The sequence below is a fragment of the Aspergillus alliaceus genome, assembly GCF_009176365.1.
Source record: "Aspergillus alliaceus strain CBS 536.65 unplaced genomic scaffold BDW43scaffold_15, whole genome shotgun sequence".
In the NCBI taxonomy this organism is placed as follows: domain Eukaryota; kingdom Fungi; phylum Ascomycota; class Eurotiomycetes; order Eurotiales; family Aspergillaceae; genus Aspergillus; species Aspergillus alliaceus.
Window position 1 is genome coordinate 640317 of NW_022474698.1, and position 12349 is coordinate 652665.

The 12349-nt window shown below is 49.9% G+C and overlaps 3 protein-coding genes across 3 annotated transcripts; 1 reads left to right on the plus strand and 2 right to left on the minus strand.

The window, feature by feature from the left end:
- Positions 1–107: 107 nt before the first annotated feature.
- BDW43DRAFT_273080 (oxygenase MpaB family protein) lies at positions 108–2006 on the minus strand. Its single transcript, XM_032041590.1, has 4 exons — positions 1428–2006; positions 1348–1376; positions 565–1291; positions 108–501 (listed from the first exon to the last, which is right to left on the minus strand). The coding sequence occupies exons 1-4, from the start codon at positions 1803–1805 to the stop codon at positions 229–231; spliced, it is 1407 nt and encodes a 468-aa protein (XP_031901666.1). The 5' UTR covers positions 1806–2006; the 3' UTR covers positions 108–228.
- Positions 2007–2682: 676 nt separating this feature from the next.
- BDW43DRAFT_299505 (V-type ATPase) lies at positions 2683–8223 on the plus strand (the record flags this gene model as incomplete). The annotated part of the gene is made up of 11 exons (XM_032044732.1): positions 2683–3051; positions 3166–3250; positions 3325–3992; positions 4062–4984; positions 5800–5869; positions 5951–6045; positions 6104–6848; positions 6902–7543; positions 7605–7869; positions 7918–8002; positions 8055–8223. 11 exons carry the CDS (start codon positions 2683–2685, stop codon positions 8221–8223), a joined length of 4116 nt encoding a protein of 1371 aa, XP_031901667.1.
- Positions 8224–8632: 409 nt separating this feature from the next.
- On the minus strand, positions 8633–9758 carry BDW43DRAFT_310087 (carbon-nitrogen hydrolase family protein; the record flags this gene model as incomplete). The annotated part of the gene is made up of 4 exons (XM_032046831.1): positions 8633–8970; positions 9068–9480; positions 9559–9647; positions 9714–9758. 4 exons carry the CDS (start codon positions 9756–9758, stop codon positions 8633–8635), a joined length of 885 nt encoding a protein of 294 aa, XP_031901668.1.
- Positions 9759–12349: the final 2591 nt, after the last annotated feature.

The following is a 12349-nucleotide window of genomic DNA, read 5'->3' on the forward strand; positions in this document are numbered from 1 at the left end:
AACGTTGGTTCCTGAATTTAAATATTAATTAATAAACGATAAAATTACTACTAGTAATACTAATACTATACTCGCAAGACCTCTTTCTACAATCGGATACAAGGATCGCTTATGGTTGACAGATCTGTAACTATATATTATACTAGCTATCAAACATCATCCTACTGACGAGGACGGATATGGGAATAGCGCCACACGAAGCATTAACCACTGGGGTTTCCCGGTGATTTATAAGATAAAGGCAGCCGGAACAATCATCGGGGCTAGCAACTTGAATCCGAAAATAGTCCCGCAGAACAGGGTTATCAGAACAAGGAAAGCAACGAGAAGGCCGATCTGTGCTAGAGTCTCTACACCATTCCTTGTCAGTCTGGATGTCTTGCGTTTCCCTAAACGAGTTGTGCGATTGTAAAATGGCACATATTTGAATTCGAAGAAGCTCTCGCCTCCTAGCCCTTCTTTCTTATCCGTGATGATCTTATAATAGAGCCTGCGACGTAACTGCGACATGGTTAATACGTGAATAAAGGTGACTTGGTTCGGAGAGATCAGGAGGGGGTGTACATTAATGAAAGCCTGGTCGAGCTTTGGGAACGCTCGGAGTCCATAACACGCCACCATGACCACGAGACAATGCCCATATACGAGCACTCGGTAGTATAAGGTGGGACGTGGGAGCCCAAGTCGGTCAGAGAGCTCATCCCCGTTGAGCTTTCTAGCCATAGCCTCAAGATATTCTTTCGACGCATATGTGGGCGCAGTGTTTTCGAGACCAAGAATGATGTTCTGCGCGAGTATCTTCCCGGTATCTGTTGGATCTAATTCAGATACGGCGAGCGACTCCATCATGGCTCGTGCCCGAGCTGTTGTCATGAAAGTTTCGGTCGGCGTACCCATGTAGTAGGCCACAAGCCTCCAGAGAGCAATATAGTCATCGATCTCCTGGTTCCTCAGAAAAATACCTTGTCGCGGAAGCCCAACAAAGACCACGCTTGACGAAAACGTACTGATAGTTGCAATACAATCCAGGTCACTAATAGGAATCCCGAACTTCTCAACAATATAGTAATCAGGTCTGCGTGACGCAAGGCTGAGCAATCTACGACGGACCGACGCATGTAACAACCGAACACGAACGGAGGAAACATGGCCGTTACCTCCCGGCTTTATCGAGTCTAATGACAAGGATACCTGAAGAACGTGTTGGAGAGTTTCCAGGAGCCTGCGCCGAACAACATCCGTTGAGAAGCCTCCAGTCCGAGTCAAGGTCTCAACAACGCGAGGAGACCCCCTATTGTGGCATTGGTCAGTGGTTGCTCCAATGTATCCTAGTTCGAAGAGACGAACATGCCGCCTAGTAGGCTTTGAAAGCTGAGCTATATACCGAGTAAGTGACTATACGACAGTTGAGATAATTACCAACGTACTACGTTGAGGATTGGATGTCCGTAACGGAAGAACACCTCTTGGCCCCTTTTGATTTGCTCCCAGTTGACCCAATCCGGGACGTTGTTGATTTCAGACCAAAGCTGCTCAAGTTTCGGATCGTCTTTTGCGTGTTTCTCCAGCAGTGAATACAAATCCCTCTTCGGCGTTCGTACCTCGGAGGTCCCTGGAGTCTCTGCACGGATACTATCTGGAGGTGATATCTCGTCTAGACGCTCAAGACACTCATCTACGAGTTTGTCATAGGTAAACATCATGGAATGCAACTGGTCGGTAGCATAGTGAAGACCATCAATCCATTCAAAGGTATAACCCCAGGATTTGCGGATCTTTTTACCCGTTGCCCTCTGTTGAGCCATGCTGTAATGATATCCAATAACGATAGGATGCTGCCAAAAAAAAAGTATTTATTTTCCAAAGCGCGAGAGGCCTGTATGGGCTCAAGAGCAAAATCTTAGGTATATATAGGTAGAGCAATTACATCGGCAACAGTTTGCAATACAGACTGTTTATAGCCGGAGGCACCTACCTCATGAGGTGACATCGTGATGGCAGCGACCATCTCTGTGAACAAGCGGCCCAATTCGAAAACTCTATGGAAGCCTCGGCCCGCACATCCATCACTCACGCGGCCCTATCTTATTATTCTAAGGCATCTTCACGTGTCCGAAGGGCTGAAGTCTGTGAACCATAGGGTGAACAGTGATGGTCCATGCACCACTCAAGTTTGTTGCCGGCGTCGTATTTGCCCAGCTGATGTTTTGATATTCTCTTCATGTGAACATGAGAGAGACAAGCACGAAAGCGATGTAAAATAGATACACAGCTTGATCAAACTGTAAAGACGCTCATGGAGATTGATTTTCTGTACGTCAACTTCATGACCATGTCAGCACCCAGAGGCCATCAAACTATGCTGAACTTTGGCTGAAAGTCCTTGTAAAAATGTTCATGACCTTGACTCTAGATTGAATAAGATCGTCAGTATAAATTCCGGTTTCCCGTGGATAGTTTCTAGACGGCAACAGAATACCCACAGAGCAAACTATGACCAACAAGATTCTGTCCGCCCACTAGTCAGTGCATATGACCAGTCCGTGACAAGCCAAGCAAGAAACCTATCCGGAATGGAGGCTAAACACGGGGCTGAGTAACCTTCACCACGACAGATACAACGGAGCTAATGAGATTGGGCGATCGCCAAATAAATTCCACGCTGCAATTAATGCAACTCGAATGTTAGGTCTGGGCGTGCGTCGGCTTAAAACACGCCCCTCCTTGCTGGATCTGATAGGAGCCAGTGGAAAGGACCAACAACCATCAAGGTGGTCATCACCGCCCGCGGACATCGACCAACTGCCACCGCTCCCCAACTCGCCCACTTCCCCGTCTTCCAGCTCCAGCTCCAGCTCCAGCTCCAGTTCCCCCACTGCCACCACCTTCAACCCTTCCCCCCCCTCGTCGTCTATCCACCCTCCGATTATTCGCATCATGGCCCCATCCGGCAAGGGCCCCGACGCTGACGCCCAACATGGCTCCGTCTTCTCCGTCTCCGGTCCCGTCGTCGTGGCCGAGAACATGATCGGCTGTGCCATGTACGAATTGGTATGTTACCAACCCCCCGCCATCCGGTATCTTTCGGTCATTCCTGCTTATCGGATTTGGTTTCCCCGTCTGGTTTGGCTTGCGACGTGACTAAATCATCCTGGGAATTTATAGTGTCGAGTTGGTCACGATAAACTCGTCGGTGAAGTCATCCGTATCGATGGTGATAAGGCCACCATTCAGGTCTACGAGGAAACAGGTACGCGTTCGCATCCGCCTTTTGGCGACCAAATCGGATCGGAATGGTACGTTAACAAGTTTCGCCCCCCGCAGATGGAGTGAGTGTCGGCGACCCGGTCGCGAGGACTCACAAACCCCTATCGGTTGAACTGGGTCCTGGTTTGATGGAAACAATCTACGACGGTATCCAACGCCCCTTGAAAGCCATTTACGACCAGTCTGAAAGCATCTACATTCCCCGTGGTATTGTTGTGAACGCGCTGGATCGCGAGAAGAAATGGGACTTTAAGCCCGCTCAATACAAAGTGGGCGATCACATCACCGGAGGTGACATCTGGGGTACCGTGTTCGAGAACAGCTTATTGAACGACCATAAGATTCTTCTGCCACCTCGCGCTCGGGGTACTATTACCCGGATCGCGGAGGCTGGTAGCTACACGGTCGACGAGAAGCTATTGGAGATCGAATTCAACGGCACTAAGTCGGAGTTTGGTATGATGCAGACCTGGCCTGTCCGTGTGCCTCGGCCAGTCAACGAGAAGGTTCCTTCCGATGCACCCTTCATCGTCGGCCAGAGAGTGCTAGATTCCCTGTTCCCTAGTGTGCAAGGAGGTACTGTCTGTATCCCTGGTGCTTTCGGATGCGGTAAGACAGTTATTTCCCAGTCTGTGTCCAAGTTCTCCAATAGTGATATCATCGTCTACGTCGGTTGTGGTGAGCGTGGTAATGAGATGGCTGAGGTGTTGATGGACTTCCCTGAGGTATGCGATTCTGCCTCATTCACCCCCCGATGTGGTTTGTTCGATGCTGATACGGATATCATCTTATAGCTTTCGATCGAGATTGAGGGCCGCAAAGAGCCTATCATGAAGCGTACGTGCCTCATTGCCAATACATCCAACATGCCTGTCGCCGCACGTGAAGCCTCTATCTACACCGGTATCACAATCGCCGAGTACTTCCGTGACCAGGGCAAGAACGTGGCTATGATGGCGGATTCCAGTTCTCGTTGGGCCGAGGCGCTCCGTGAAATTTCCGGTCGTCTGGGAGAGATGCCTGCAGACCAGGGTTTCCCCGCCTATTTGGGTGCTAAGCTTGCCTCCTTCTACGAACGTGCCGGCAAAAGTATTGCCCTGGGAAGCCCCGAGAGAAATGGTAGTGTCAGCATTGTCGGTGCCGTCAGTCCTCCGGGTGGTGATTTCTCGGATCCCGTCACTACTAGCACCCTGGGTATCGTCCAGGTGTTCTGGGGACTAGACAAGAAGCTGGCTCAGCGAAAGCATTTCCCCTCCATCAACACATCCATGTCCTACAGCAAGTACACGACCATCCTCGACAGATTCTACGAGAAGGAGCACCCCGAATTCCCCCGGCTGCGAGACCAGATCCGTGAACTGCTGACCAAATCCGAAGAATTGGACCAGGTCGTGCAGCTGGTTGGTAAGGCCGCTCTGGGTGATTCGGACAAGATTGCTCTGGATGTGGCTGCCATGCTCAAGGATGATTTCCTGCAGCAGAACGGTTACAGTGACTACGACCAGTTCTGCCCTCTGTGGAAGACGGAATACATGATGAAGGCCTTCATGGGCTACCATGACGAAGCGCAGAAGGCCATCGCTCAGGGCCAAAATTGGTCCAAGGTCCGCGACGCCACTTCGGACATCCAGACTGCCCTGCGGAGCATGAAGTTCGAAGTTCCGGACAACAAACAGGAGGTCTCAGAGAAGGTTGGTCTTCTTCTCCGCTCATCTACGTACTGTGATACTAACTTAACGACCGTAGTACGAGAAGGTCCTTCAGACCATGTCAGAGCGATTTGCATCGGTGTCGGATGAGTAGATGGATGGTATTAGAAGAGAGTCCTAGTTGACAGACGGGCCGTACTGTTTGGTTGCCTGTAGCATAACAAATTCCCATGTTCCGTAGTTCTTGCAGTTTATCTCTGTTTAGCTTTTGCGAGAATTTCATCAGCCACTGAATCAATTCAATTGCCTGATTGTATTTGTTCTTTCGTTTCTTCCTTCAACTTAGGCAGCATTGTTTGGGTGGCCACTAGCACATGACGCGTCTTGATTATTGGGTATCATGTGCCATGTCATGCCCTTTCTTTTGGACTCTGCGTCTTCTGCGCTGTCATAAATCTTCACAATCAGAACACTTGGTTCACAGAACTGATCTCATAACCTTTCGCTTTTTGACGAAACGTGGGGTGGTTGGGTACCTATAAACGTCCTTGCCTAGCAACGGTTGTCCGCTCTTATCGCTGGTTATCGTTGGATTGAATTCTGGACCGCAAGCGAAAGTCAACCACTTGGCCGCTCGACACTTCCCGCCTTCTTCTCACTTCCACCTTTACTCCGCAAGTCGGACAATACCCCGAATCTACACGGTCGATATAATTATTTTACCGTATCCTACTCTTTCTCTGTCCCGTATTACCCCATTTTCTTTTGGAGCGACTGTCTCTTGCGTTTGCTGCCAGCCATGGCAAGCCCGACTTCGTGCGCTCCCCCTAGCCCCTCGTGCTCTATATCCGGGGCCATTGACTGACTGAGTTGCGGGAATCAGGATAAACGTCAACGATCCCAGCTTGATCTCGCTGGTCAATAAGCTTCAGGATGTCTTTACGACAGTTGGAGTATGTGTCTCTAAGCTCTCAGGGAGCTGTGGGTTTCCCTTACAACCCCTCGCCGCAACTGACACCGCCTGTTCTGGTTAGGTTCACAACCCCATCGATTTACCCCAGATTGCCGTCGTCGGTTCCCAGTCTAGCGGTAAGAGTTCGGTTCTAGAGAATATCGTCGGACGGGATTTGTAAGTAGTCATGGTCGTACTGGTGGGCATTCGGCTGACGGCTTCACCTCTACCTTAGCCTCCCCCGTGGGTCCGGCATCGTGACTCGGAGACCCCTCATTCTTCAACTGATCAACAGACCCCCAACTCAATCGAACGGCGTCAAGGAGGAGAAATTGGAAACAACGGACAGCGCCGCCAATCTGGATGAGTACGGAGAGTTCCTGCATATTCCCGGTCAGAAGTTCCACGATTTCAACAAGATTCGCGAGGAGATCGTACGGGAAACGGAGTCGAAGGTCGGTCGCAATGCCGGTATCTCACCTGCCCCGATTAACCTTCGCATTTACTCGCCCAACGTCTTGACCCTCACGCTGGTCGATCTGCCCGGTTTGACTAAGGTGCCGGTCGGTGACCAGCCTAAGGACATCGAGAAGCAAATCCGGGACATGGTCTTGAAGTACATCAGCAAGCCTAATGCGATCATTCTTGCGGTCACGGCGGCCAACCAAGATCTTGCCAACTCCGACGGTTTGAAGCTGGCGCGGGAGGTGGATCCGGAGGGCCAGCGTACAATCGGTGTGTTGACTAAGGTTGATCTGATGGACGAGGGAACCGACGTCGTGGATATTCTTGCGGGCAGGATTATCCCGTTGCGCCTGGGATATGTGCCGGTTGTTAACCGTGGGCAGCGTGATATTGAGAACAAGCGGCCTATTTCGTACGCTCTGGAACATGAGAAGAACTTTTTCGAAGGCCACAAGGCCTATCGGAATAAGTCTTCGTACTGTGGAACGCCGTACTTGGCGAGGAAGTTGAACTTGGTGCGCCCGTCTAGCTCGTGGTTGGAGAAACTCACCTCGCTGACTGTTCACAGATCCTCATGATGCACATTAAGCAGACCCTGCCCGATATTAAGGCCCGGATCTCGTCCTCCCTCCAGAAGTACACCGCCGAACTTTCGCAGCTGGGAGATTCCATGCTCGGAAACAGCGCTAATATTATCCTGAACATCATTACTGAATTCAGCAATGAGTATCGTACGGTGTTGGAGGGTAACAACCAGGAACTGTCGAGCATTGAGCTGTCGGGTGGTGCTCGTATCAGCTTTGTCTTCCATGAGCTCTACTCCAACGGTATCAAGGCGGTGGATCCTTTCGATCAAGTCAAGGATATTGACATTCGGACAATTCTTTACAACTCCTCGGGCTCATCGCCTGCGCTTTTCGTTGGCACCACGGCCTTTGAGCTGATCGTTAAGCAGCAAATCAAGAGGCTCGAGGATCCCAGCACCAAGTGTATCTCATTGGTGTATGATGAACTAGTCCGCATCCTGGGACAGCTTCTGAACAAGCAGCTCTTCCGGAGATATCCTATGCTGAAGGAGAAGTTCCACGCGGTAGTTATCAGCTTCTTTAAAAAGTGCATGGAGCCTACTAACAAGATTGTTCGCGACCTGATCAACATGGAAGCGTGCTACATCAACACCGGTCACCCTGATTTCCTAAACGGACACCGCGTACGTCATACAACCTCATCTTTATAATGTATGCCAATTCATGAAGTACTAACTCGAGCAGGCCATGACTATTGTGAACGAACGCCAAGCCAGCAGCAAGCCTACCCAGGTTGACCCGAAGACGGGCAAGCCTCTTCCTCCCCGGGCGAACAGCCCGTCAGTCGACCTTACCAACTCCGCGGATGGTAGTAGCGGCTCTGGGTTCTTCGGTAGCTTCTGGGCTTCGAAGAACAAGAAGAAGATGGCGGCCATGGAGGCCCCGCCCCCAACTCTCAAGGCGTCGGCCTCGTTGTCCGAGCGTGAGAGCACCGAAGTTGAGGTTATCAGTATGTATAGAGTCTTCAGTGCGAGGAGCCGACGCTAACGGTCAGCAGAACTTCTTATCACGTCGTACTTCAACATTGTGAAGCGGACCATGATCGATATGGTCCCGAAGGCTATCATGTACATGCTTGTCCAGTATGTGACCATCAAAGCTCTATTGATTCTTCACATCACTAACGCTTCCTAGATTCACCAAGGATGAGATGCAGCGCGAGCTTCTTGAGAACATGTACCGCAATGGTGAGCTAGACGAGCTTCTGAAGGAAAGCGACTACACCGTGCGGAGGCGCAAGGAGTGCCAACAGATGGTGGAGAGTCTGTCACGCGCCAGCGAAATCGTCAGCCAAGTACAGTAATCCTTCCATTGGTGGCCCGATGCGTGTTCGAGGATCGTGTTTTAGATTCGGTTTTGTCTTTCGTCGGTCTCGCTTCAGCTGGTTCGCCTTTTTGGGAGGGTTTACTTTGTTATTACTCGGAGCTATGCCCCATGCTTTACGCCTATATGTCCTGATACGAGCGTTTTCCTCACGGAGCCATTCTCGGATGTCAGGTGGACAAGATTCATCTCACGAATTTGTATTGCCTAATGATTGTTGTTCGTTCTTAGAATACAGAGCCGTTTAGTCTAGTGGGTTGTACAGTATAACTATATATACACAGTCTGTTGAATAGAGCTTCACTTCGGTTAGGAAGGTCTATAGATAGATAGATAGGTCTTCTATATAGTATATACACCCACACACTCCTCCCCCCCCCCTCAACTCTCTACGCCCTGCTCTGATGCCGATAGGAATAATACCACCCCTCCCTCCCCAAATCCGCCCTCACCTTATAATTCTCCTCCGCATCCCGAATCAACCCCATATCAAGATCCACCACACAAACCCCTTCCTCAGAACCCATAGTCCCCACAACCCCAACCCCCGGCATCGTCACCCTCGACAATCCCAAAAACCCATCATCCTCTGCACTCCCAGCCGCATTCGCAAACACAATCCCACACGTGTTCTCAAAACACCTCGCCGTAAGCATCGACTCCAAAAACAGCTTCTCACAATCCGGGTTCCTCGCCCGCAAAGCCGCCGACGCATCAAACTTCGTCCCTATCCCGCACCCACACATCAGCCACACCACACATCCAGCACAAAGCACAAAAAGGGAAAGTAAAGGGGAGAAAAGGGGAGAAAAGGGGTAACAAACAAAAGGTTGGCACAACAATCATCTCCGCCCCAGCGGCGATCAACTCCCTAAACGCTTCCGGAAACGCCAAATCCCAGCAAATCAGCAACCCGACTTTGCCGAGCGGGGTGTCGAACGCCACGTGCGGATCACTCCCGGAGGAGGCCAGATACGCGCGCTCCGGGTGCCAGATGTTCTTTTTGCGGTAGGAGGAGAGGATGGTGCCATCGTTGGAGATGAAGTAGGCTGTGTTGTAGAGGAGGGGTGGGCTGGAGGGGTCTGCGGCGTGGTTTTCGACGATGGTGCCGGGGACGAGGCAGAGGTTGAGTTCTTGGGCGAGGGATTGGTAGGCGGCTAAGTATTGGTTGGTTATTTGGGGTGATGTTTGGGGGAGGTAGAGGGGGTCGTGAGGGGGAAAGGCGTTTAGGTGATATCTATAAGGTTTCTTTCCTTAGTAAGGGCTTTACTATTTTGGTTGATTGGAGTGGTGGAGGGAGGGGGGAGCGGGTTACTCTGGGAGAACAGCGAGGTGGACGCCTTTGGAGGCTGCTTCGCGGATGTAGGAGCAGGCTTTTTGGTGGTTTTCTTCCATGGCGAGGTCCTGTGGCGCTGATTAGATAGATATCTAGGTAGGGTTTGGTATATGGATGGTGGGGTGAGGGGTTACTTTGATGTGCCATTGGATGACAGCGACTCGGTGGATTGGTGCCATTTTGAGGATTGAAGGATCAGGTCTTGTTATCCGTATGAGTTGAGAAGTTGAGAAGTGCGATTGAGGGAGAGATGGTTGTGATACATATGCTGGAGTCATGTTGGAGAAGGGTGCTGGAATTGTGGAGTCACGAGTGGGGTCGTCTGGGGTATCTGACTCTCCAACCCTATCTCATGCTGGCACTGAGTACTACTAGTCCATGTGCCTTGCGCCGTATACGCAAAGTTTGACATATATATAAGGCTATTCTGACCTATTAGTTTGCCCCGGTTTTTTAGTTCTAGTATGTTTTCCATATCTAGAATACCATCTATTGTCTGGTCGCTAATCTGTTGCCCTGCGCCCCCGGGGAGAACTATAACAGGTTTGAACCACTACGAAATGACATAGAGTCCAAATAGGCGGGCTATGACTTTGGTGAGGTTCCCCCAACCTCCTTCTCTTTAGAGTACCATCCTGTTCAGTCCTGCAGAGATGTACTGGACTCTACTCTGATCATCTTTTCGTGGTACCTATTAGCCTTGGCTGCTGCTAGTCCGGCCGCAGTCGGAGTTCAGTCTGATCCAGCAAAACTTGCAACAGCAAATGTCCACAAGATTTGCCGCCATTTTGTCATAGATGATGGATGAGGCTTGCGAATAGACACCTCAATCGGCTCAGCAAGCTCACCAGCAGGCTCGGAGAGCAACTCCACAAGGCCGTCCTAACTCCCCAATCTTCCCGACACCACCAGGCTCCCCAAACTATCTAGATCACCCCGGAACACCTACATTGCACCGCCCTCCACGACGCGCAGTGCCACCACCACCCGGAGTCTGGCGAGTAGGACACAAACTGAGTGCAAGATGCCAAAAGAGCAACGGCGATTGGGGCACTACAGAACTGGCCTTAAAACCGGTGTATAGGGCTGGGACTACGAAGCGGGTGATGAATTTAACTACAGGAGCTTTGATCCCACAAGCGGAGTATGTATCACTAACTACATCTGTTTGTCTTCATCTGTGCTGGAACGATAACGGAAATGCTGATACTATATTGTGGAAACGGACTCACCCTCGGTCGATGTGGTCGATGTGGTCGATGTGGTTATCGTGGATACGTACAAGAAGGGCACTTCGCATTTGAGATCGAAATATACATGCGAAAATGCGCCAACCTCGGCTATTGATTATTGGACAGAAAAGAGATCTTCATCACGCGTAAGTTGCCTTCTATGATTGTGGGCTTCTTCTTTTGTAAGATCGATATATAGCTGGGGCGATTAGATGTGATAACGTGAGTGGTTGGCTGCGGTGCTTTGGTTTCTCTGGGAGCTGAAACAGTGCGCCTGCGTTTGGTCTGTGGATGGTTGTCAAGCTGTATATATATTGGAGGCTAAGGTTCCAAAGTTGGTGGGGTTTGTATAGATTTGCGAGTAATAGTTGTCCTGGTGTTTCATGCTTTATGTTAGAGATAGAGATTGGGGAAGGAGGATATATTAGACGTGATGTACATATTATCGATGTGACGAAAGTACTTTGATGTCCAAGCGAGTTAAAGATTGACTAGATTAATTTAGAAAGGCTCCGCATAACCGTATCTTTCACATACTCGCTCTAACTAGACTGGGACCTCCTTTTTCATTTTATTCTGATGGACCAATAAGAACATTATCAGGAGCGCGTGACTCAGATATTGGACAAATACTGTTTTGATAGTGTTGGCCATACCATGAAAAAGCCAATAGGCTTTTATTAGTCAACAATTAGTGAAAGCTGACACCTTGTACATGCAGAGTTCTGTTATTATGGATGAGGGAAGGGTTGTGATGAGTCTCGGATAGTTGAAGATGGAGTGGTCCACGGTGGCGCTATGCCTATTGGAAAATATGCTGAAGTGATTGGTTTGGATCTTAGTAAGCACGCTCTCGGCCAATTAATTTACTGGCTATGTGGAAAATTCAATAGCCGTGCCTGGAGGAAGGGAAATTTAAAAGACAGGCGGATTCAAAGATACCTGAAAGTACTGTGTACTTAGTCCGTAACGATCTTAAAATAGAACCAGGACATGGTCTAGGCCTTGCCACTCTGGATTATTATTACTATCCTAGTAGCAGTATTCTCTGGAATACCACTGATGCGAGTGGCTGCAGCTTAAGTAAATGACTATTAATATGCTAATAAATTTCTTGACAAATGACATCATATCCCACTTCAATCAAGACTCTAGTATTGTTTAATTCTAGAAATAAAATAGTGTAATCAGTAGTACAAAAATGCAAGGGACACCCTATCAGACGTTCATTTATGACCCACAACGCAGACCTCGGGATCCGCCGCCGAGACCGGGCATGTGAGAGATGTGAAGCTATAGCCACACGCATGACAACCTCCCTACAACCATCGTAACCACCATCAACACAATAATCATGGCGCCCCTAACGGCCGCAGAGATCGTGAAACACCCCGCATATGACTCAGTGCCGTGGAAACTCTCTCCTACCACTTCAGGCACATGTCCAGTGGCACAAACCCGCCGCGGCGGCCCCCTAAACCTGTACTATGAAACCCACGGCACTGGACCGGCCAAGCTCGTTGTACGTTCACCGCTCA

Coding starts and splice junctions, on each gene's coding strand:
- BDW43DRAFT_273080 (XM_032041590.1), bottom strand. CDS start 1,805: ATGGCTCAACAGAGGGCAACGGGTAAAAAGATCCGCAAATCCTGGGGT. Junction 1,377..1,427: donor GACATCCAATCCTCAACGTA/GTACGTTGGTAA, acceptor CTCGGTATATAG/CTCAGCTTTCAAAGCCTACT. Junction 502..564: donor TCGACCAGGCTTTCATTAAT/GTACACCCCCTC, acceptor ACCATGTCGCAG/TTACGTCGCAGGCTCTATTA.